Here is a 26,188-nt window from a genome sequence, read left to right as displayed (position 1 = left end):
ATATTCGCCCCTCTCTCCAAAACTCTCGAATTTACCTCCCTAACCACCCCATCCACAAACAAATTAGACAACCATGGGGACATCGCACACCCCTGCCACGGACTGACCTTCACTGGGAACCAATCACTCTCCTCTCCTCCTATTTGTAAAGATGCCTTACATCTTTCGTAAAAACTTTTCACTGCTTCCAGCAGCCTATCCCCTACACCATATACTCTTAAGACCTTCCACAAAGTATCTCTATCAACTCTATATGCCTACTCCAGATCCATAAATACACCAATTCCATAAAATTCTAGTCTGTCCCTTCCTGCTGGCTAAGTGAGCTGAGCAATGCATGGAGAAGGACAAGTAGGCCTACAGTTTGAGGGCATGGGATGTTTCCTTTCTTTACCAAGAATCATTTGCATCCTGAACTGTTTTCATAAAATCAAGATCTTACCACTGAGCCCTTCCTGTCATTTCAACACAGCTTTCCAAAGTTTGTGAGGCATTCCATCTGGCTCCTTTTCAAATTGTTCTTGGCCACACCCAGCTTCCCAAGCAGCCAAAAGTTTGTCTTGACATGGGGCACCAGCTAACAAATCTAATGCTCCATAGTTGTCTTCCTCACTTTCCAGTTCAGTCAAAGGATCTTCAACTAAGTTATTAATTCCTTCAGATCAATTGCTGGACATGTTTTATAGCTAGAAAAAAATCCCATATGGTAGCCAACATTTAAGATATATGACCAACTGCATACAGTATCCACATAGCATTGCCTAAGTGGTTGTCATGAGTCACATTTGTGACATAACACACAAATTTCAATGTCTAATACCCACCCTATCTTGAAAAAGAAACTTATGCCATCTTCAAAGAAAAATACATATATAAAAGTAATAAACTAAACAAAGAAAAGATTGAATTTTTAAACTCCAAATAAAAATTTACATGCAAATTTTCACCACATACACCCTTTAAGCATAAGATCAATGTATAATGTTAACTCACATCCACCTTTTTACCTCTAAATTCACTGATCTATAAAGTAAAAAAAATGGGGTGGAGTTCAAGTAGGTAACCACTAAACATGATTCATGTTTTAGTTACTTTAAGCTACTTACCACTAAATTCCTGTACCCAAGAGGGGTCCCTGATACTGCAGTGCCAAAAATTTCCCTTCCCCGGATGAAAGCTTTCATAATGAAGGTATTCACTGAAACAGAAAAAGAAAACAATATTGGCCACAAGCATAAATGAAATCTATGCACATCACTTTCACTTCATTTTAGAAAGAGGTGAAAAAAATAGTTTTCTGTTAATACAATATTTTGGGTCATTCAAAAATTTGGAAATGAGATGTTTGAGGACAATATGTGGTGTGAGATTTGACCGAGTAAGTAATGAAAGGGTAAGAGAGATGTGTGGTAATAAAAAGAGTGTGGTTGAAAGAGCAGAAGAGGGTGTTCTGAAATGGTTTGGTCACATGGAGAGAATGAGTGAGGAAAGATTGACAAAGAGGATATATGAGTCAGAGGTGGAGGGAATGAGGAGAAGTGGGAGACCAAATTGGAGGTGGAAAGATGGAGTGATAAAGATTTTGAGTGATCGGGGCCTGAACATGCAGGAGGGTGAAAGGCATGCAAGGAATAAAGTGATTTGGAGCGATGCGGTATAACAAGGTCGACGTGCTGTCAATGGATTGAACCAGGGCATGTGAAGCGTCTGGGGTAAACCATGGAAAGTTTTGTGGGGCCTGGATGTGGAAAGGGAGCTGTGGTTTCGGTGCATTATACATGACAGCTAGAGACTGAGTGCGAATGAATGTGGCCTTTGTTGTCTTTTCCTAGTGCTACCTCACACACATGCAGGGGGATGGGGTTGTCATTTCACGTATGGCAGGGTGGTGATGGGAATAAGGGTAGACAGTATGAATTATGTACATGTGTGTATATATATGTATACGTTGAGATGTATAGGTATGTATATGTGCGTGTGTGGACGTGTATGTATATACATGTGTATGTGGGTGGGTTGGGCCATTCTTTCTTCTGTTTCTTTGCACTACCTCGCTAATGCAGGAGACAGCGACAATGTATAATAAATAAATAAATAAATAAATAAATATCAAAAATATGGTATTTCAATCTTTACAACAAAAAAGAAATATTAACCTAAACCACAACAGGGGTAATCTTAATGGATGACCTATAATCAACTAGATCTAACATTCTAAATAGTGAAAATGAGCAAAATCTCCAAACATATACCTGGGTACATATAAAGTATCTCTATCCAGAAAAAATATAAGTTATGATCAAACAACAACCAAAAAAGAATAAATTACAGTGTTTTAAGACTTTATTATATGTTTGCATTATATGAAATAAAGCATTAGAAATGATGAAAGTATGACTATCTTACTGGGCTAAGAAAATAAATACCAAACTAATTTTTCTTCGTTACTTACGTAAGGGTAAGAGAGATGTGTGGAAATAAAAAGAGCGTGGTTGAGAGAGCAGAAGAGGGTATTTTGAAATGGTTTGGGCACATGGAGAGAATGAGTGAGGAAAGATTGACCAAGAGGATATATGTGTCGGAGGTGGAGGGAACGAGGAGAAGAGGGAGACCAAATTGGAGGTGGAAAGATGGAGTGAAAAAGATTTTGTGTGATCGGGGCCTGAACATGCAGGAGGGTGAAAGGAGGGCAAGGAATAGAGTGAATTGCAGCGATGTGGTATACCGGGGTTGACATGCTGTCAGTGGGTTGAATCAAGGCATGTGAAGCGTCTGTGGTAAACCATGGAAAGCTGTGTAGGTATGTATATTTGCGTGTGTGGACGTATGTATATACATGTGTATGGGGGTGGGTTGGGCCATTTCTTTCGTCTGTTTCCTTGCGCTACCTCGCAAACGCGGGAGACAGCGACAAAGCAAAAAAAAAAAAAAAAAATTTTTCTTCAATACTTGCAGCTTTGGTAGCACAAACAACTTCTGCATATAAAACAATATCCTCATGTGATATTGGATTTTAAAACTAACAAAAAATCTTGCATACAAAGACAAGTCAGCTCTAATAAAGACATTCTAACTATATTTGTTCCAGACCAGAGGTTCTTAACCTGTACTTGATGTGGACTACTGAAAGACACCTGCCACTTTTGCAGACCACCTTCAGTATGTATCCAATAATATATTGAGTCTGAATTCACAATCAAGGACAAATAATAGCTACCCAAACTTTACAAGATATAGTGCTGATGGTAAAATAAGTAAAAACGAATCAATGCATATTATTCAGTAACTATTGAACTTATGATGATTTGTAACAGCGATCAAACTTTTTTCATACATACTTGCCATTTATTGTGTTAGCAAAGTAGCGTCAAGAACAGACAACTGATCCTTAGAGGAAAAATCCTCACTTGGCACATCCATCTGTTCCTTCAGTGAGAACATCAAATGTAAGAACTGTCTGAATCAGTGCAGTGAAAATCAAATGTGTAAATTATCAATCTGTGCAATATTCTTATCTTAATTACTCAGTTAATGAGAGACCTGACACTGCTTCTCTGCTACCAGAGTCAGTATATTTTTTCATGAGAGATTCACAGAAATGAATGAAAAAAAATGTTGCATTATATGTTTGATTTATTTTCATCCTTGTTTGTACCACTGGAAAATAAGCTAGAAACAATCAGTGGTCCATGGATCACAGGTTAAGAACCCATGCTCTACACATCTGGTTGAATTTATTCAATGAAAACCATTCACACATGAATTCATCTACTCTTGTTATACACTTGATGGCTGTAAGGATCTGACACTAACCCAAGCCATTTAGAGTGTATTTCTTTTTATCTATGGATTTTGAATATAACTGTTGACAAAGAGCTTCTACATAAGCAACTGGGCAAATACACCTTCAAATAATTTCTCTGTTCCATGGTGTAAAGAAATCCATCATCTATCAATCTAACTATGTCTCTGATACCTATTCCCACAGGGAACTCCCATCAAGGGGATGGCCAAAGCAAAAGCTTCTCCACACAACCCTTTCCATACATACCTCCCTTGTATATACCAATTCATGCATTCTTCCTCCATTTCTACCCCTCCAGTACTGTTACACTCTATTTCCCAATATCACAGGTGGTCTTCCTCTCACACAAACCCTTTCATCATACTATCATACGCTACACTTGTCTTTCACACCATCCCCTTTCATCAAAATATCATGCGCACCCTTTTGTAAACTCCCTGTTTTGCATTCATTACACATGCCCATACATCGTAAAGTATTACATTTCTCCCACTCTACCATTTCGCAATTCATTCCCTTTGCATCCCCTACCATACCAAATCTCTTAAACCCCTTTATTTCTTTTTTTCATTCCATCTAGTCATACCACATGCTCCTCTCAAACATCTCACTTCCACAGCCTGGATTCTTGACCTCTCTAACTCATTCCACCTCCATGTTTCTGCTGCACAGGCAAACGTGGGCAAGACCAAGTTCCAAAAGGACCAAATTCCTAGAGCTCAGTCCATTATGAGGACCGTGATCAAGAAAGTTGGTCTATTTCCCCAGTTAGGACCGGAATGGGGACCGATAGTCTATTTCTAATCAATTTGGGACAGCCTAACATTCTTCGGTCACTATTATTCTACTTTCTTTTTGTCTCTTTTCAGGTTTTCACAGTAATAGACTTACTTTAAGTATAACCTTTCATAAAGTGACTTTTTGAATGATTTTGATGTGACTACAGATTATTTGGAGAAAGATGATATCTCGTTTCATCAAGAAGACTCAGAAAGGGACTGACTGGAGCTGAATGCAAAGGAGAATCTACTGTTGTCAATGCTTCAACCTCAAGTAAAGCATCTGGAGCTCCTAGCAGAAAATCTGAATCCAGTAACCCTTGGCTGTACCAGGACAAATATTTTGAATACATGGGGCCACAAGGGTGAACAGAACCTGGAATACAAGCGCCTGCTGTGTCTGCTGAACAAGAACTTACTCTCAAGAAGCAACAAGAGCCAAAACAACCTCAAATGACATGTCTCCACACACCACTCTCACATCCAGAACCAAGGACAAGCAGGTGACCCAGAATATGAAGTGGCCAAGCAACTGTCTGGAGTGCCTCGGCGACAAGAGGCACAGGATCATGGTTGAGCCTACTAAACAGGAGACTATGAATGGACTGTCTAGGACAGTTACTAAGGTTCTCTTTGAAGAGGTCAGTAAATTTAATTAAAGCCCTTTCAACTTTGTCGAAAAGTCTTTATGTCAATCAATTATGATGAAACATACTAAATTTGTATTTCTTTATAATCAATCACATTCTTTGTGGACATGTTGCCACTCAACATCGTTGACTCTGATTCATGGAAGGACTTTATCAACGCCTGTGTTCCTGGTCAACACGAAATGTTTCTGTGGACACTTACCAGGCGTATCAAAGACAGGAATGTTTGTTTTGGCTACTTAACCTTCGCAGGCACGGAGATTCAGGGTCACACTGACCATACTGATACAGTCATTTGCAAATGCACATTCTAGTTCCTGAAGCTAAATATAAGTTTCAAGTGACAAATAAATATATATCGGAAAACACTAGTTTTATATATCTTTATACATCAGAAAACACTAGTTTTACATTATTACTATTATTGTTATTATCATACTTTGTCGCTGTCTCCCACATTAGCGAGGTAGCTCAAGGAAACAGACGAAAGAATAGCCCAACTCACCCACATATACATGTATATACATAAACGCCCATGCACACACACATATACATACCGAGACATTTCAACGCATACATACATATACATACACAGACACACACATTTTTTTTTTTTTTTTTTTTTTATACTTTGTCGCTGTCTCCCGCGTTTGCGAGGTAGCGCAAGGAAACAGACGAAAGAAATGGCCCCCCCCCCCCCCCATACACATGTACATACACACGTCCACACACGCAAATATACATACCTACACAGCTTTCCATGGTTTACCCCAGACGCTTCACATGCCTTGCTTCAATCCACTGACAGCACGTCAACCCCTGTATACCACATGACTCCAATTCACTCTATTTCTTGCCCTCCTTTCACCCTCCTGCATGTTCAGGCCCCGATCACACAAAATCTTTTTCACTCCATCTTTCCACCTCCAATTTGGTCTCCCTCTTCTCCTCGTTCCCTCCACCTCCGACACATATATCCTCTTGGTCAATCTCTCCTCACTCATTCTCTCCATGTGCCCAAACCATTTCAAAACACCCTCTTCTGCTCTCTCAACCACGCTCTTTTTATTTCCACACATCTCTCTTACCCTTACGTTACTTACTCGCTCAAACCACCTCACACCACACATTGTCCTCAAACATCTCATTTCCAGCACATCCATCCTCCTGCGCACATCTCTATCCATAGCCCACGCCTCGCAACCATACAGCATTGTTGGTACCACTATTCCCTCAAACATACCCATTTTTGCTTTCCGAGATAATGTTCTCGACTTCCACACATTTTTCAAGGCTCCCAAAATTTTCGCCCCCTCCCCCACCCTATGATCCACTTCCGCTTCCATGGTTCCATCCGCTGACAGATCCACTCCCAGATATCTAAAACACTTCACTTCCTCCAGTTTTTCTCCATTCAAACTCACCTCCCAATTGACTTGACCCTCAACCCTACTGTACCTAATAACCTTGCTCTTATTCACATTTACTCTCAACTTTCTTCTTCCACACACTTTACCAAACTCAGTCACCAGCTTCTGCAGTTTCTCACATGAATCAGCCACCAGCGCTGTATCATCAGCGAACAACAATTGACTCACTTCCCAAGCTCTCTCATCCCCAACAGACTTCATACTTGCCCCTCTTTCCAGGACTCTTGCATTTACCTCCTTTACAACCCCATCCATAAACAAATTAAACAACCATGGAGACATCACACACCCCTGCCGCAAACCTACATTCACTGAGAACCAATCACTTTCCTCTCTTCCTACACGTACACATGCCTTACATCCTCGATAAAAACTTTTCACTGCTTCTAACAACTTGCCTCCCACACCATATATTCTTAATACCTTCCACAGAGCATCTCTATCAACTCTATCATATGCCTTCTCCAGATCCATAAATGCTACATACAAATCCCTTTGCTTTTCTAAGTATTTCTCACATACATTCTTCAAAGCAAACACCTGATCCACACATCCTCTACCACTTCTGAAACCGCACATATATATATATATATATATATATATATATATATATATATATATATATATATATATATATATATATATATATATATATCTTTCTTTCATACTATTCGCCATTTCCCGCATCAGCGAGGTAGCGTTAAGAACAGAGGACTGGGCCTTAGAGGGAATATCCTCACCTGGCCCCCTTCTCTGTACCTTCTTTTGGAAAATTAAAAAAAAAAACGACAGGGGAGGATTTCCAGCCACCCGCTCCCTCCCCTTTTAGTCGCCTTCTACGACACGCAGGGAATACGTGGGAAGTATTCTTTCTCCCCTATCCCCAGGGATAATCTGGCATACTATATTTAGATTTTCAAAAGGCTTTCGATAAAGTATATATATATATATAAAGTGAGAGGCTGCAGGGGCTGGTGACTGAGTTTGGTGGGGTGTGTGGAGGAAGAAAGTTGGGAGTGAATGTGAATAAGAGCAAGGTTATGAGGTACAGTGGGGTTGAGGGTCAAGTCAATTGGGAGGTGAGTTTGAATGGAGAAAAACTGGAGGAAGTGAAGTGTTTTAGATATCTGGGAGTGGATCTGGCAGCGGATGGAACCATGGAAGCGGAAGTGGATCATAGGGTGGGGGAGGGGGCGAAAATTCTGGGGGCCTTGAAGAATGTGTGGAAGTCGAGAACATTATCTCGGAAAGCTAAAATGGGTATGTTTGAAGGAATAGTGGTTCCAACAATGTTGTATGGTTGCGAGGCGTGGGCTATGGATAGAGTTGTGCGCAGGAGGATGGATGTGCTGGAAATGAGATGTTTGAGGACAATGTGTGGTGTGAGGTGGTTTGATCGAGTGAGTAACGTAAGGGTAAGAGAGATGTGTGGAAATAAAAAGAGCGTGGTTGAGAGAGCAGAAGAGGGTGTTTTGAAGTGGTTTGGGAACATGGAGAGGATGAGTGAGGAAAGATTGACCAAGAGGATATATGTGTCGGAGGTGGAGGGAACAAGGAGAAGAGGGAGACCAAATTGGAGGTGGAAAGATGGAGTGAAAAAGATTTTGTGTGATCGGGGCCTGAACATGCAGGAGGGTGAAAGGAGGGCAAGGAATAGAGTGAATTGGAGCGATGTGGTATACCGGGGCTGACGTGCTGTCAGTGGATTGAATCAAGGCATGTGAAGCGTCTGGGGTAAACCATGGAAAGCTGTGTAGGTATGTATATTTGCGTGTGTGGACGTAAGTATATACATGTGTATGGGGGGGGGGTTGGGCCATTTCTTTCGTCTGTTTCCTTGCGCTACCTCAACAAACGCGGGAGACAGCGACAAAGTATTAAAAAAAAAAAAAAAAAAAAAAAAAAAAAAAAAAAAAAAATAAAGTATATATATATATATATGCAACACTAACAGGTGAAGAATTGCCTCATTTGCTCTCGTCCCACACTAGCTGTCATGTATAATGCAATGAAACTAGAGCTTCTTATCCACAGCCAACCCCGCAGACCTCTCTGGTTTACCCAAACAGCTTGACATCCCCTGGTTAAGACCATTGACACTACGTCAGCCTCTGTACCCCAACGCTTCAATTTATTTTTTCCCATGCATGCCTCTCACCTTCCTTTATATTCAAGCCCTGATAACATGAAGGATTTTCCACTCCATACTTCCAACTTCTACCCGGTCAACCCAATCTCCATAACTTCTAATGTATATACCCTTTAAGTTAGTCTCTCCTCGCTTCACTTCTCTATATCCAAACCATTTTAACATTCCTTCTTAAGGTCTGTGAACCTCTCTCTCTCTCTCTCTCTCTCTCTCTCTCTCTCTCGAGAGAGAGAGAGAGAGAGAGAGAGAGAGAGAGAGAGGGGGGGGAGGGAGAGAGAGAGGGGGGGGAGGGAGAGAGAGAGAGAGTGTTCCTGAAAGGAACTGGCATCAGATATAAAGCATGTGACTGGGTAGTTCATCGTAGAGCACATGATACTGTCAAGCACATTTTCATGTATTTTCCCTTCATAATGAATGAAAATCTTCAGCTGTATATTTAGCTACAAATTTTTACTTGAGTACTCATACTCTCGTACACATGTATATAGAATAATTATACTAAATGTAAGTTAAGTTCAAGTGATTCATATAAAAGGCCATACTATACTTTAGCATAAAAGGGAGAAATTTAACTAAAGCATTTTTTGCAATGTGTGTAAGAAATTTATAATAGACATATTTATGGTAGGGATGGGAAGTGTCTTGATATTTTGTGTGGCAGTTTTATAGTAATAAAATATTTTGCTGTATAAAGGATGAATGATTATGTGTTATACTTTGAATTTTGGCTTTCTCATTTGTTAAGATAATGATAGTTCTTTCCTAGGTAATATTCCTGATGTACTTCAAAATAATGTATGAGCTTTGTGATACATGATTAGCGAATTAATGTGTAGTTATTATTTTTTTAATGGAAAAAAAAATTGAGCGTGTTACGGATTCTTTGCCTCAACACAGTAGGATGTTGAATGCAAATACCCTTTCATATATCATGAATCCATGCTACAAATATGCAGATTTATACATGGATTATCTCCCTTACATGGGTATTTTGTGTAAGGTCTTCAACCTTAGTTGTGGGCTCAATTCATATATATATATATATATATATATATATATATATATATATATATATATATATATATATATATATGTATATATATATATATGTATATATATATATATATATATATATATTATCCCTGGGGGTGGGGGAGAGAGAATGCTTCCCGCGTGTTCCCTGCGTGTCGTGGGGGGCGACTGGAAGGGGAGGGAGCGGGGGGCTGGAAATCCTGCCCTCTCACTTTTTTTTTAATTTTCCAAAAGAGAAGGGGAACAGAGAAGGGGCCCAGGTGAGGATGTTCCCTCAAGGGCCCAGTCCTCTGTTCTCAACGCTACCTCGCTAATGCGGGAAATGGCGAATAGTATGAAAGAAAGAAAGATATATATATATACACATGTGCACATTCATACATGCTGCCTTCATCCATTCCTGCCGCCACCCCGCCACACATCAAGTGACACCCCTCTCCCCCTGCGTGCGTGCGGGGTATTGCTACGCTAGAAAAGGACAACAAAGGCCACATATCTCATGTTAAACTTTTTAAACTTTCAAGAGCACCTGAGGGACATTCTCAATTCTGTACAGAGGGTCTCTTCTACATCAGACATTTGGACATGTGCACACAGGTATGCTGAAATGCTTAAATTCTAATTAAATTACTCTTATTTCAATTAAAGAGAACACTGATAAAGTTTTTTTTTCTTTTTGCTTTGTCGCTGTCTCCCGCGTTAGCGAGGTAGCGCAAGGAAACAAACGAAAGAATGGCCCAACCCACCTACATACACATGTATATACATACACGTCCACACACGCAAATATACATACCTATACATCTCAATGTATACATATATATACACACAGAGACATATATACACATGTACAAAATTCATACTGTCTGCCTTTATTCATTCCCATCGCCACCTCGCCACACATGGAATAACAACCCTCTCCCCCCCTCATGTGTGCAAGGTAGCACAAGGAAATGAAAACAAAGGCCCCATTTGTTCACACTCAGACTCTAGCTGTCATGTAATAATGCACCGAAACCGCAGCTCCCTTTCCACATCCAGGCCCCACAGAACTTTCCATGGTTTACCCCACACGCTTCACATGCCCTGGTTCAATCCATTGACAGCACGTCGACCCCGGTATACCACATCGTTCCAATTCACTCTATTCCTTGCACGCCTTTCACCCTCCTGCATGTTCAGGCCCCGATCACTCAAAATCTTTTTCACTCCACCTTTCCACCTCCAATTTGGTCTCCCACTTCTCCTCGTTCCCTCCACCTCTGACACATATATCCTCTTAATCAATCTTTCCTCACTCATTCTGTTCATGTGACCAAACCATTTCAAAATACCCTTTTCTGCTCTCTCAACCACACTCTTTTTATTACCACACATCTCTCTTACCCTATTATTACTTACTCGATCAAACCACCTCACACCACATATTGTCCTTAAACATCTCATTTCCAGCACATCCACCCTCCTGCGCACAACTCTATCCATAGCCCACGTCTCGCAACCATACAACATTGCTGGAACCACTATTCCTTAAAACATACCCATTTTTGCTTTCCGAGATAATGTTCTTGACTTCCACACATTCTTCAAGGCTCCCAGAATTTTTGCCCCCTCCCCACCCTATGATTCACTTCCGCTTCCATGGTTCCATCCGCTGCCAAATCCACTCCCAGATATCTAAAACACTTCACTTCCTCCAGTTTTTCTCCATTCAAACTTACCTCCCAATTGACTTGACCCTCAACCCTACTGTACCGAATAACCTTACTCTTATTCACATTTACTCTCAACTTTCTTCTTTCACACACTTTACCAAACTCAGTCACCAGCTTCTGCAGTTTCTCACATGAATCAGCCACCAATGCTGTATCATCAGCGAACAACAACTGACTCACTTCCCAAGCTCTCTCATCCACAACAGACTGCATACTTGCCCCTCTTTCCAAAACTCTTGCATTCACCTCCCTAACAACCCCATCCATAAACAAATTAAACAACCATGGAGACATCACACACCCCTGCCGCAAACCTACATTCACTGAGAACCAATCACTTTCCTTTCTTCCCACACGTACACATGCCTTACATCCTTGATAAAAACTTTTCAGTGCTTCTAACAACTTGCCTCCCACACCATATATCCTTAATACCTTCGACAGAGCATCTCTATCAACTCTATCATATGCCTTCTCCTGATCCATAAATGCCACATACAAATCCATTTGCTTTTCTAAGTATTTCTCACATACATTCTTCAAAGCAAACACCTGATCCACACATCCTCTACCACTTCTGAAACCACACTGCTCTTCCCCAATCTCATGCTCTGTACATGCCTTCACCCTCTCAATCAATACCCTCCCATATAATTTACCTGGAAAACTCAACAAACGTATACCTCTGTAATTTGAGCACTCACTCTTATCCCCTTTGCCTTTGTACAATGGCACTATGCAAGCATTCCGCCAATCCTCAGGCACCTCACCTATGAATCATACATACATTAAATAACCTTACCAACCAGTCAACAATACAGTCACCCCCTTTTTTAATAAATTCCCCTGCAATACCATCCAAACCCGCTGCCTTGCCGGCTTTCATCTTCCGCAAAGCTTTTACTACCTCTTCTCTGTTTACCAAATCATTTTCCCTAACCCTCTCACTTTAAACACCACCTCGACCAAAACACCCTATATCTGCCACTCTATCCTCAAACACATTCAACAAACCTTCAAAATACTCACTCCATCTCCTTCTCACATCACCACTACTTGCTATCACCTCCCACATTTGCCCCCTTCACTCCCTTGTCTTACGCACTTTATTTACCTCCTTCCAAAACATCTTTTTATTCTCCCTAAAATTTAATGATGCTCTCACCCCAACTCTCATTTGCCCTCTTTTTCACCTCTTGCACCTTTCTCTTGACCTCCTGCCATTCTTTTATACATCCCACAGTCATTTGCATTATTTCCCTGCAAAAATCGTCCAAATTCCTCTCTCATCTCTTTCACTAATAATCTTACTTCTTCATCCCACCACTCACTACCCTTTCTAATCTGCCCACCTCCCACCCTTCTCATGCCACAGCATCTTTTGCGCAAGCCATCACTGCTTCCCTAGATTCATCCCATTCCTCCCGCACTCCCCTTACCTCCTTTGTTCTCACCTTTTTCCATTCTGTATTCAGTCTCTCCTGGTACTTCCTCACACATGTCTCCTTCCTAAGCTCACTTACTCTCACCACTCTCTTCACCCCAACATTCTCTCTTCTTTTCTGAAAACCTCTACAAATCTTCACCTTCGCCTCCACAAGATAATGATCAGATATCCCTCCAGTTGCACCTCTCAGCACATTAACATCCAAAAGTTTCTCCTTCGCGCACCTATCAATTAACACGTAATCCAATAACGCTCTCTGGCCATCTCTCCTACTTACATACGTATACTTATGTATATCTCTCTTTTTAAACCAGGTATTCCCAATCACCAGTCCTTTTTCAGCACACAAATCTACAAGCTCTTCACCATTTCCATTTACAACACTGAACATCCCATGTATACCAATTATTCCCTCAACTGCCACATTACTCACCTTTGCATTCAAATCACCCACCACAATAACCCGGTCTCGTGCATCAAAACCACTAACACACTCATTCAGCTGCTCCCAAAACACTTGCCTCTCATGATCTTTCTTCTCATGCCCAGGTGCATATGCACCAATAATCACCCCTCTCTCACCATCAACTTTCAGTTTTACTCATATCAATCTAGAGTTTACTTTCTTACATTCTATCACATACTCCCAGCACTCCTGTTTCAGGAGTAGTGCTACTCCTTCCCTTGCTCTTGTTCTCTCACTAACCCCTGACTTTACTCCCAAGACATTCCCAAACCCCTCTTTCCCTTTACCCTTGAGCTTCATTTCACTCAGAGCCAAAACATCCAGGTTCCTTTCCTCAAACAAACTACCTATCTCTTCTTTTTTCTCATCTTGGTTACATCAACGCACATTTAGACACCCCAATCTGAGCCTTCGAGGAAGATGAGCACTCCCCGCGTGACTCCTTCTTCTGTTTCCCCTTTTAGAAAGTTAAAATACAAGGAGGGGAGCGTTTCTAGCCCCCCGCTCCCGTCCCCTTTAGTCGCCTTCTACGACACGTGAGGAATGCGTGGGAAGTATTCTTTCTCCCCTATCCCTGGGGATAAGGGAGAAAGAATAGTTAAATAGTTAAATAGTTATTTCAATTAAATAGTTAAATAGTTATTCTAATTAATTCATTACAATGCTCTTAAAACATAAATGAAAACTATATATAGAGAATACATTTCAACTGAATCAATTCAAAGTATTCTATAATCCATCTTATTTAATGTCATACAAACGGATGACAGGACACTGAATTGACCAGGAAACTCTCCTCGGGCAGAAGTCAGTCTTAGCATGTAGACGACTCACTGGACGACGCACCTTCAACATCCTTGCGAAGATGTACAACGTCCACTTCTACTTTACAACAGAGTCAAAGGTCTACAGGACTAGTACTGACAATGGCAGCAACTTCGTCAAGGTATTAAAGTAAGCAGATTTTTTTCTTAAATTTCATTATTGGCATTCCTTTACTTTTCTCAATGTCTACATTATTCATTCTTTGATAAAAGTGAATAAAAAATTATGATAATGTGTTTCATTGTGCAGTGTCTTTGGCAAAATGGATCGGGAGCTGCCTGAGGAGGTCCAGGAAGAGCAAGAAGGTGTGTGGTCGACCAATGATGAGAACACTGTCAAGGGTGATGATCTGGCATAGGTATTGGAAGGTAAATAGGGGTTCCTGATTATTTCTTGATTTCTTTCACTTTTACTAGTCATGTATAGTATTTAATTTTCACTCATACGAATATATTTTCAGCCAGGTCCACGAAGGATTCTGAATATGTCCTGCCAAAGCACATGTGGTGCACCACCCACACCATGAACCTAGTAGCCACCTAGTGGCTGACAAGGCCTTGAAAGGCTCATCAATCTACAGGAAGATGTACCAGACCGGTTTTGGTAAAGCTACAGAGCTGTGGAACAAGCAGGCAAGAAGAGAGAAAAGACACGGTGAAAGCATTGCAGAAGATGAAATCCGGCAAGGCGACGGGTTTAGATGGTATTGCAGCTGAAATATTAAGAAAGGGGGTGACTGTCTTGCTGAGTGGTTGGCAAGGATATTCAATGTATGTACGGATCACAGTGAAGTGCCTGAGGATTGGTGCAATAAATGCAAATGCCAATGTACAAAGGCAAAGGAGATGAAGGTAAGAGTTCACACTACAAAGGCATAAGTTTGTTGAGTGCTCCTTGAAAATTGTATGGGAGGGTATTGATCAAGAGGGTGATCAAGAGGGTGTACAGAACATCAGATTGGGGAGGAGCAGTGTGGTTTCAGAATGAGGAGGAGCAGTGTGGTTTCAGAAGTGGTAGAGGATGTGTGGATCAGGTGTTTGCTTTAAAGAATGTGTGAGAAACACCATGAAAAACAGATGGATTAGTCTGTCGCATTTATGGATTTTGAGAATGCATATGATGGATGCTAGAGATGCTTTGTGGAAGGTCTTAATAGTATATGGTGTGAGAGATAGGCTGCTAGAAGCAGTGAGTAGTTTTCATCAAGGGTGTAAGGCCTGTGTAGGAGTAGGAAGAGAGGAGAGTGATTGGTTCCCAATGAAGGTCGGTCTGCGGCCGTGGTGGGTGATGTCCCTATGGTTGTTCAATTTCTTTATGGATGGGGTGGTTAGGGAGGTAAATGCAAGAGTTTTGGAGAGACAGGCAAGCATGCAGTCTGTTGGGGATTAGAGGGCCTGGGAAGTGAGTCAGTTGTTGTTTGCCAATGATACAGCATTGGTGGTTGATTTGAGTGAGAAACTGCAGAAGTTCATGACTGAGTTTGGGAAAGTGTGTGAAGGAGAAAGATAGAAAATGAGAATAAGAGCTAGGTTATTAGATGCAGCAGGGTTGAGGGACACATTAGTTGGGATGGAAGTTTAAATGGAGAAAAAACTAGAGGAAGTGAGTGCTTCTGATATCTAGGAGTGGACTTAGCAGCGAAAGGAACCATGGAAGCAGAAGAGAGTCACAGGGTGGTGGAGAGAGTGAAGATTCTGGGAGCATTGAAGAATGTATGGAAGGTGAGAACGTTACCCTGGAGAGAAAAAATGGGTATGTTTGAAGGAGTAGTGGTTCCAACAATGTTATATGGTTGCGAGGCATGGACTATAGATAACGTTGTGCGAGGGAGGGTGAAAGTTGAATGTGTTGGAAATGAGATATTTGAGGACAATATGTGGTGTGAGGTGGTTTGATCGATTAAGTAATGAAAGGGTAAGAGAGATGTGTGGTAATAAAAAGAGTGTGGTTGAGAGCAGAAGAGGGTGTTTTGAAATGGTTTGGTCACATGGAGAGAATGAGTGAGGAAAGATTGACAAAGAGGATATATGTGTCAGAGGTGGAAGGAAGGAGAAACAGGAGACCAAATTGGAGGTGGAAGAATGGAGTGAAAAAGATTTTGAGCAATCAAGGCCTGAACATACAGGAGGGTGAACCACATGCAAGGAATAGAGTGAATTGGAACGATGTGGTATACAAGGGTTGACATACTGTCACTGGACTGAACCAGGGCATGTGAAGCATTTGGGGTAAACCATGGAAAGTTCTGTGGGGCCTGGATGTGGTAAGGGAGCTATGGTTTCGGTGCATTACACATGACAGATAGAGACTGAGTGTGAACATATGTGGCCTTTGTCTGTTCCTGGTGTTACCTTGCTGGACGGGAGGGAATGCTATTTCATGTGTGGCAGTTGGGCGACAGGAATGGATGAAGGCAGCAAGTATGAATATGTACATGCATATATATGTATATGTCTGTGTATGTATATGCATGTATATAGTGCAATATATACATATGTATATGTGCGTGTGTTGGCGTTTATGTATGTGCAAGTGTATGTGGGTGGGTTGGGCCATTCCTCATCTGTTTCCTTGCACTACCCCACTTACACTGGAGACAGCAGTTATAATAAATAAATAAATTTTTTTTTTTTTTTTTTTTTTTTTTGCTTTGTCGCTGTCTCCCGCGTTTGCGAGGTAGCGCAAGGAAACAGACGAAAGAAATGGCCCAACCCACCCCCATACACATGTATATACATACGTCCACACACGCAAATATACATACCTACACAGCTTTCCATGGTTTACCCCAGACGCTTCACATGCCCCGATTCAATCCACTGACAGCACGTCAACCCCGGTATACCACATCGCTCCAATTCACTCTATTCCTTGCCCTCCTTTCACCCTCCTGCATGTTCAGGCCCCGATCACACAAAATCTTTTTCACTCCATCTTTCCACCTCCAATTTGGTCTCCCTCTTCTCCTCGTTCCCTCCACCTCCGACACATATATCCTCTTGGTCAATCTTTCCTCACTCATTCTCTCCATGTGCCCAAACCATTTCAAAACACCCTCTTCTGCTCTCTCAACCACGCTCTTTTTATTTCCACACATCTCTCTTACCCTTACGTTACTTACTTGATCAAACCACCTCACACCACACATTGTCCTCAAACATCTCATTTCCAGCACACCCATCCTCCTGCGCACAACTCTATCCATAGCCCACGCCTCGCAACCATACAACATTGTTGGAACCACTATTCCTTCAAACATACCCATTTTTGCTTTCCAAGATAATGTTCTCGACTTCCACACATTCCTCAAGGCTCCCAGGATTTTCGCCCCCTCCCCCACCCTATGATCCACTTCCGCTTCCATGGTTCCATCCGCTGCCAGATCCACTCCCAGATATCTAAAACACTTCACTTCCTCCAGTTTTTCTCCATTCAAACTCACCTCCCAATTGACTTGACCCTCAACCCTACCGTACCTAATAACCTTGCTCTTATTCACATTTACTCTTAACTTTCTTCTTTCACACACTTTACCAAACTCAGTCACCAGCTTCTGCAGTTTCTCACATGAATCAGCCACCAGCACTGTATCATCAGCGAACAACAACTGACTCACTTCCCAAGCTCTCTCATCCCCAACAGACTTCATACTTGCCCCTCTTTCCAAAACTCTTGCATTTACCTCCCTAACAACCCCATCCATAAACAAATTAAACAACCATGGAGACATCACACACCCCTGCCGCAAACCTACATTCACTGAGAACCAATCACTTTCCTCTCTTCCTACACGTACACATGCCTTACATCCTCGATAAAAACCCTTCACCGCTTCCAACAACCCGCCTCCCACACCACACATTCTTAATACCTTCCACAGAGCATCTCCATCAACTCTATCATATGCCTTCTCCAGATCCATAAATACTACATACAAATCCATTTGCTTTTCTAAGTATTTCTCACATACATTCTTCAAAGCAAACACCTGATCCAAACATCCTCTACCACTTCTGAAACCACACTGCTCTTCCCTAATCTCATGCTCTGTACATGCCTTCACCCTCTCAATCAATACCCTCCCATATAATTTACCAGGAATACTCAAAAAAACTTATACCTCTGTAATAAATATTTTTTTTTTTTTTTTTTTATACCTCGTCGCTGTCTCCCGCGTTTGCGAGGTAGCGCAAGGAAACAGACGAAAGAAATGGCCCAACCCCCCCCATACACATGTACATACACACGTCCACACACGCAAATATACATACCTACACAGCTTTCCATGGTTTACCCCGGACGCTTCACATGCCTTGATTCAATCCACTGACAGCACGTCAACCCCTGTATACCACTTCGATCCAATTCACTCTATTCCTTGCCCTCCTTTCACCCTCCTGCATGTTCAGGCCCCGATCACACAAAATCCTTTTCACTCCATCTTTCCACCTCCAATTTGGTCTCCCTCTTCTCCTCGTTCCCTCCACCTCCGACACATATATCCTCTAGGTCAATCTTTCCTCACTCATTCTCTCCATGTGCCCAAACCATTTCAAAACACCCTCTTCTGCTCTCTCAACCACGCTCTTTTTATTTCCACACATCTCTCTTACCCTTACGTTACTTACTCGATCAAACCACCTCACACCACACATTGTCCTCAAACATCTCATTTCCAGCACATCCATCCTCCTGCGAACAACTCTATCCATAGCCCACGCCTCGCAACCATACAACATTGTTGGAACCACTATTCCTTCAAACATACCCATTTTTGCTTTCCGGGATAATGTTCTCGACTTCCACACATTTTTCAAGGCTCCCAAAATTTTCGCCCCTCCCCCACCCTATGATCCACTTCCGCTTCCATGGTTCCATCCGCTGACAGATCCACTCCCAGATATCTAAAACACTTCACTTCCTCCAGTTTTTCTCCATTCAAAACTCACCTCCCAATTGACTTGACCCTCAACCCTACTGTACCTAATAACCTTGCTCTTATTCACATTTACTCTTAACTTCATCCCCAAACAGTACTTTACCTTGCCCTACTCCAATCTAACAAATTTAACCTCCCTAACAACCACCCCATCGCAAAAAAATTAAAAACCATGAGACATCACTTCCCTCCTCCGCAACACTCTTACATCCTGAGTAAACAATCACTTCTCCCTTCTTCAACACGCTCCACACCTTTAAACCTTCACAGAAACCTTCTCAACCTATTCTAACACTTCCGATCCCAACCATATATTCAATCATTACCTTCCACAAGTATTCTATAACATCTTCAAACAAAAATATAAATATCCTGGGAAGGGTTGAAAACCACTGTCCCTAATCCCTGCGTCGTAAGCGTCACTAAAAGTCGAAGACCGGCCAATGAACCATCCACTCACATTTTCATTTCAAAAGAAGGAATATTTAGGTGCTTTGTAAGATTTCCCTCGAAGCTCCAGTTCTGTTCTAATGTACACGCTAATGCAGGAAATAGCCAATCCCCAATAAAATAAAAAAAAAAACGCAAATATACAATACGAAGAAAATGTTTCTCAGGTGAATGTGGTTGCCGCAGGTGCTGATTCTCCATGGTTGTTAATTTTCATGGTGGTTTCATAGGGAGGTAAATCAAGAGTTTTGGAAAGAGGCAGTATCCGTTGTGGGGAGGATGCTTGGAGGTCATTTTGTTTGCAATGTCAGCTTTGCCTGCTGCATGTTTGGCCGAAAAATTTGCACATCTTTCACTCAATTGGTCTTCTCGGTTCTCATCGATATACTTAGGATCTGTCCATCAAGAATTCTCTGCAAGTAAATTTAAAACAGGCTTTTAGGCTCTCACAGGTTTATTGCACACATCTTACCAGTTTTCGTAAAGCACTCAACAAATTGTCTAAATATTTAGAACTCTCTGGAAAAACTTGCATGCCCTGAACAGAAATTGTTGGATTTTTCAATACATTTTTCTTTGGGATATGTTGACTTCACATTTTAAGGTGCGAAAATTTGAACTCGGATATGATCACTCACTTTACCAAACTCCGTCACCAGCTTCTGCAGTTTCTCACATGAATCCGCCACCAGCGCTGTATCATCAGCGAACAACAACTGACTCACTTCCCAAGCTCTCTCATCCCCAACAGACTTCATACTTGCCCCTCTTTCCAAGACTCTTGCATTTACCTCCCTAACAACCACATCCATAAACAAATTAAACAACCATGGAGACATCACACACCCCTGCCGCAAACCTACATTCACTGAGAACCAATCACTTTCCTCTCTTCCTACACGTACACATGCCTTACATCCTCGATAAAAACCTTTCACTGCTTCTAACAACTTGCCTCCCACACCATATATTCTTAATACCTTCCACAGAGCATCTCTATCAACTCTATCATAAATAAATAAATAAATTATCCCTGGGGATAGGGGAGAAAGAATTCTTCCCACGTATTCCCTGCGTGTCGTAGAAGGCGACTAAAAGGGAAGGGAGCGGGGGGCTGGAAATCCTCCCCTCTCGTTTTTCATTTTCCAAAAGAAGGAAGAGAGAAGGGGGCCAAGTAAGGATGTTCCCTCAAAGACTCAGTCCTCTGTTCTTAATGCTACCTCGCTAATGCGGGAAATAGCGAATAGTATGGAAAAAAAAAAATAAATAAATAAATATACATATATATGAAGAGAAGAAAGTGATTGGTTCTCAGTGAATGTTGGTTTGCGGCAGGGGTGCGTGATGTCTCCATGGTTGTTTAATTTGGTTATGGATGAGGTTGTTAGGGAGGTAAATGCAAGAGTTTTGGAAAGAGGGGCAAGTATGCCGTCTGTTGTGGATGAGAGAGCTTGGGAGGTCATTTGTTGTTTGCTAATGATACAGCGCTGGTGGCTGATTTGGGTGAGAAATTGCAGAAGCTGGTGACTGAGTTTGGTAAAGTGTGTGAAAGAAGAAAGCTGAGAGTAAATGTGAATAAGAGCAAGGTTATTAGGTACAGTAGGGTTGAGGGACAAGTCAATTGTGAGGCAAGTTTGAATGGAGAAAAACTGGAGGAAAAGAGGTGTTTTAGATATCTGGGAGTGGACTTGGTAGCGGATGGAAACATGGAAGTGGAAGTGAATCATAGGGTGGGGGAGGGGGCGAAAGTTCTGGGAGCGTTGAAGAATGTGTCGAAGTTGAGAACGTTATCGTGAAAAGCAAAAATGGGTATGTTTGAAGGAATAGTGGTTCCAACAATGTTATATGGTTGCGAGGCGTGGGCTATAGATAGAGTTGTGCGGGAGGAGGAGGAGGGTGGATGTGCTGGAAATGAGATGTTTGAGGACAATATGTGGTGTGAGGTGGTTTGATCGAGTAAGTAATAATAAGGTAAAAGAGATGTGTGGAAATAAAAAGAGTGTGGTTGAGAGAGCAGAAGAGGTTGTTTTAAAATGGTTTGGTCACATGGAGAGAATGAGTGAGGAAAGATTGACAAAGAGGATATATGTGTCAGAGGTGGAGGGAACAAGGAGAAGTGGGAGACCAAATTGGAGGTGGAAAGGAGTGAAAAAGATTTTGAGTGATCAGGGCCTGAACATGCAGGAGGGTGAGAGGCGTGCAAGGAATAGAGTAAATTGGAACGATTTGGTATACCGGGGTCGACGTGCTTTGTCGCTGTCTCCCGCGTTTGCGAGGTAGCGCAAGGAAACAGACGAAAGAAATGGCCCAACCCACCCCCATACACATGTATATACATACGTCCACACACGCAAATATACATACCTACACAGCTTTCCATGGTTTACCCCAGACGCTTCACATGCCCTGATTCAATCCACTGACAGCACGTCAACCCCGGTATACCACTTCGATCCAATTCACTCTATTCCTTGCCCTCCTCTCACCCTCCTGGATGTTCAGGCCCCGATCACACAAAATCTTTTTCACTTCATCTTTCCACCTCCAATTTGGTCTCCCACTTCTCCTCGTTCCCTCCACCTCCGACACATATATCCTCTAGGTCAATCTTTCCTCACTCATTCTCTCCATGTGCCCAAACAATTTCAAAACACCCTCTTCTGCTCTCTCAACCACGCTCTTTTTATTTCCACACATCTCTCTTACCCTTACGTTACTTACTCGATCAAACCACCTCACACCACACATTGTCCTCAAACATCTCATTTCCAGCACATCCATCCTCCTGCACACAACTCTATCCATAGCCCACGTCTCGCAACCATACAACATTGTTGGAACCACTATTCCTTCAAACATACCCATTTTTGCTTTCCGAGATAATGTTCTCGACTTCCACACATTCCTCAAGGCTCCCAGGATTTTCGCCCCCTCCCCCACCCTATGATCCACTTCCGCTTCCATGGTTCCATCCGCTGCCAGATCCACTCCCAGATATCTAAAACACTTTACTTCCTCCAGTTTTTCTCCATTCAAACTTACCTCCCAATTGACTTGACCCTCAACCCTACTGTACCTAATTACCTTGCTCTTATTCACATTTACTCTTAACTTTCTTCTTTCACACACTTTACCAAACTCAGTCACCAGCTTCTGCAGTTTCTCACATGAATCAGCCACTAGCGCTGTATCATCAGCGAACAACAACTGACTCACTTCCCAAGCTCTCTCATCCCCAACAGACTTCATACTTGCCCCTCTTTCCAAAACTCTTGCATTCACCTCCCTAACAACCCCATCCATAAACAAATTAAACAACCATGGAGACATCACACACCCCTGCCGCAAACCTACATTCACTGAGAACCAATCACTTTCCTCTCTTCCTACTCGTACACATGCCTTACATCCTCGATAAAAACTTTTCACTGCTTCTAACAACTTGCCTCCCACACCATATATTCTTAATACCTTCCACAGAGTATCTCTATCAACTCTATCATATGCCTTCTCCAGATCCATAAATGCTACATGGGGGAGGAATGGGATGTATTTAGGGAATCACTGATGGATTGAGCAAAAGATGCTTGTGGCATGAGAAGAGTGGGAGGTGGGTTGATTAGAAAGGGTAGTGAGTGGTGGGATGAAGAAGTAAGATTATTAGTGAAAGAGAAGAGAGAGGCATTTGGACAATTTTTGCATGGAAAAAATGCAATTGAGTGGGAGATGTATAAAAGAAAGAGACAGGAGGTCAAGAGAAAGGTGCAAGAGGTGAAAAAGAGGGCAAATGAGAGTTGGGGTGAGAGAGTATCATTAAATTTTAGGGAGAATAAAAAGATGTTCTGGAAAGAGGTAAATAAAGTGCGTAAGACAAGGGAGCAAATGGGAACTTCAGTGAAGGGCGCAAATGGGGAGGTGATAACAAGTAGTGGTGATGTGAGAAGGAGATGGAGTGAGTATTTTGAAGGTTTGTTGAATGTGTTTGATGATAGAGTGGCAGATATAGGGTGTTTTGGTCGAGGTGGTGTGCAAATATATATATATATATATATATATATATATATATATATATATATATATATATATATATATATATATATATATATATATATATTTTCTTTTCTTTTTTTCAAACTATTCGCCATTTCCCGCATTAGCGAGGTAGCGTTAAGAACAGAGGGCTGGGCCTTGAGGGAATACCCTCACCTGGCCCAATTCTCTGTTCCTTCTTTTGGGAAATTAAAAAAAAAAACGAGAGGGGAGGATTTCCAGCCCCCCGCTCCCTCCCCTTTAAGTCGCCTTCTACGACACGCAGGGAATACGTGGGAAGTATTCTTTCTCCCCTATCCCCAGGGATAATATATATATATATATATATATATATATATATATGTATTAACTTTCTAAAATGGGAAACAGAAGAAGGAGTCACGCGGGGAGTGATCATCCTCCTCGAAGGCTCAGAGTGGGATGCCTAAATGTGTGTGGATGTAACCAAGATGTGAAAAAAGGAGAGATAGGTAGTATGTTTGAGGAAAGGAACCTGGATGTTTTGGCTCTGAGTGAAACGAAGCTCAAGGGTAAAGGGGAAGAGTGGTTTGGAAATGTCTGGGGAGTGAAGTCAGGGGTTAGTGAGAGGACAAGAGCAAGGGAAGGAGTAGCAATACTCCTGAAACAGGAGTTGTGGGAGTATGTGATAGAATGCAAGAAAGTAAATTCTCGATTAATATGGGTAAAACTGAAAGTTGATGGAGAGAGGTGGGTGATTATTGGTGCATATGCACCTGGGCATGAGAAGAAAGATCATGAGAGGCAAGTGTTTTGGGAGCAGCTAAATGAGTGTGTTAGCGATTTTGATGCACGAGACCGGGTTATAGTGATGGGTGATTTGAATGCAAAGGTGAGTAATGTGGCAGTTGAGGGAATAATTGGTATGCATGGGGTGTTCAGTGTTGTAAATGGAAATGGTGAAGAGCTTGTAGATTTATGTGCTGAAAAAGGACTGATGATTGGGAATACCTGGTTTAAAAAGCGAGATATACATAAGTATACTTATGTAAGTAGGAGAGATGGCCAGAGAGCGTTATTGGATTACGTGTTAATTGACAGGCGCGCGAAAGAGAGACTTTTGGATGTTAATGTGCTGAGAGGTGCAAATGGAGGGATGTCTGATCATTATCTTGTGGAGGCTAAGGTGAAGATTAGTATGGGTTTTCAGAAAAGAGGAGTGAATGTTGGGGTGAAGAAGGTGGTGAGAGTAAGTGAGCTTGGGAAGGAGACCTGTGTGGGGAAGTACCAGGAGAGACTGTGTACAGAATGGAAAAAGGTGACAACAATGGAAGTAAGGGGAGTGGGGGAGGAATGGGATGTATTTAGGGAATCAGTGATGGATTGCGCAAAAGATGCTTGTGGCATGAGAAGAGTGGGAGGTGGGCTGTTTAGAAAGGGTAGTGAGTGGTGGGATGAAGAAGTAAGAGTATTAGTGAAAGAGAAGAGAGAGGCATTTGGACGATTTTTGCAGGGAAAAAATGCAATTGAGTGGGAGAAGTATAAAAGAAAGAGACAGGAGGTCAAGAGAAAGGTGCAAGAGGTGAAAAAAAGGGCAAATGAGAGTTGGGGTGAGAGACTATCAGTAAATTTTAGGGAGAATAAAAAGATGTTCTGGAAGGAGGTAAATAGGGTGCGTAAGACAAGGGAGCAAATGGGAACTTCAGTGAAGGGCGCAAATGGGGAGGTGATAACAAGTAGCGGTGATGTGAGAAGGAGATGGAATGAGTATTTTGAAGGTTTGTTGAATGTGTCTGATGACAGAGTGGCAGATATAGGGTGTTTTGGTCGAGGTGGTGTGCAAAGTGAGAGGGTTAGGGAAAATGATTTGGTAAACAGAGAAGAGGTAGTAAAAGCTTTGCGGAAGATGAAAGCCGGCAAGGCAGCAGGTTTGGATGGTATTGCAGTGGAATTTATTAAAAAAGGGGGTGACTGTATTGTTGACTGGTTGGTAAGGTTATTTAATGTATGTATGACTCATGGTGAGGTGCCTGAGGATTGGCGGAATGCGTGCATAGTGCCATTGTACAAAGGCAAAGGGGATAAGAGTGAGTGCTCAAATTACAGAGGTATAAGTTTGTTGAGTATTCCTGGTAAATTATATGGGAGGGTATTGATCGAGAGGGTGAAGGCATGTACAGAGCATCAGATTGGGGAAGAGCAGTGCGGTTTCAGAAGTGGTAGAGGATGTGTGGATCAGGTGTTTGCTTTGAAGAATGTATGTGAGAAATACTTAGAAAAGCAAATGGATTTGTATGTAGCATTTATGGATCTGGAGAAGGCATATGATAGAGTTGATAGAGATGCTCTGTGGAAGGTATTAAGAATATATGGTGTGGGAGGCAAGTTGTTAGAAGCAGTGAAAAGTTTTTATCGAGGATGTAAGGCATGTGTACGTGTAGGAAGAGAGGAAAGTGATTGGTTCTCAGTGAATGTAGGTTTGCGGCAGGGGTG

The 26,188-nt window shown here is 41.9% G+C and overlaps 1 protein-coding gene across 5 annotated transcripts in view; it reads right to left on the bottom strand.

Annotated features, from left to right (window-relative positions):
- LOC139760116 (terminal uridylyltransferase 7-like) overlaps nt 1-26,188 on the bottom strand; it is a 303,262-nt gene that overhangs the window by 43,399 nt on the left and 233,675 nt on the right. For all 5 annotated transcript variants that reach the window (XM_071682971.1, XM_071682991.1, XM_071683010.1 and 2 more), the window contains one exon: nt 1,107-1,198. In XM_071682971.1, coding sequence (XP_071539072.1) covers nt 1,107-1,198 — 92 coding nt within the window. The remainder of the gene's footprint in view (nt 1-1,106; nt 1,199-26,188) is intronic.

Source organism: Panulirus ornatus, chromosome 3 (genome assembly GCF_036320965.1).
Source record: "Panulirus ornatus isolate Po-2019 chromosome 3, ASM3632096v1, whole genome shotgun sequence".
Taxonomy (NCBI): Eukaryota; Metazoa; Arthropoda; class Malacostraca; order Decapoda; family Palinuridae; genus Panulirus; species Panulirus ornatus.
The sequence above is the reverse complement of the archived record's forward strand: the minus strand, read 5'-3'. Positions and strand labels throughout refer to the sequence as shown.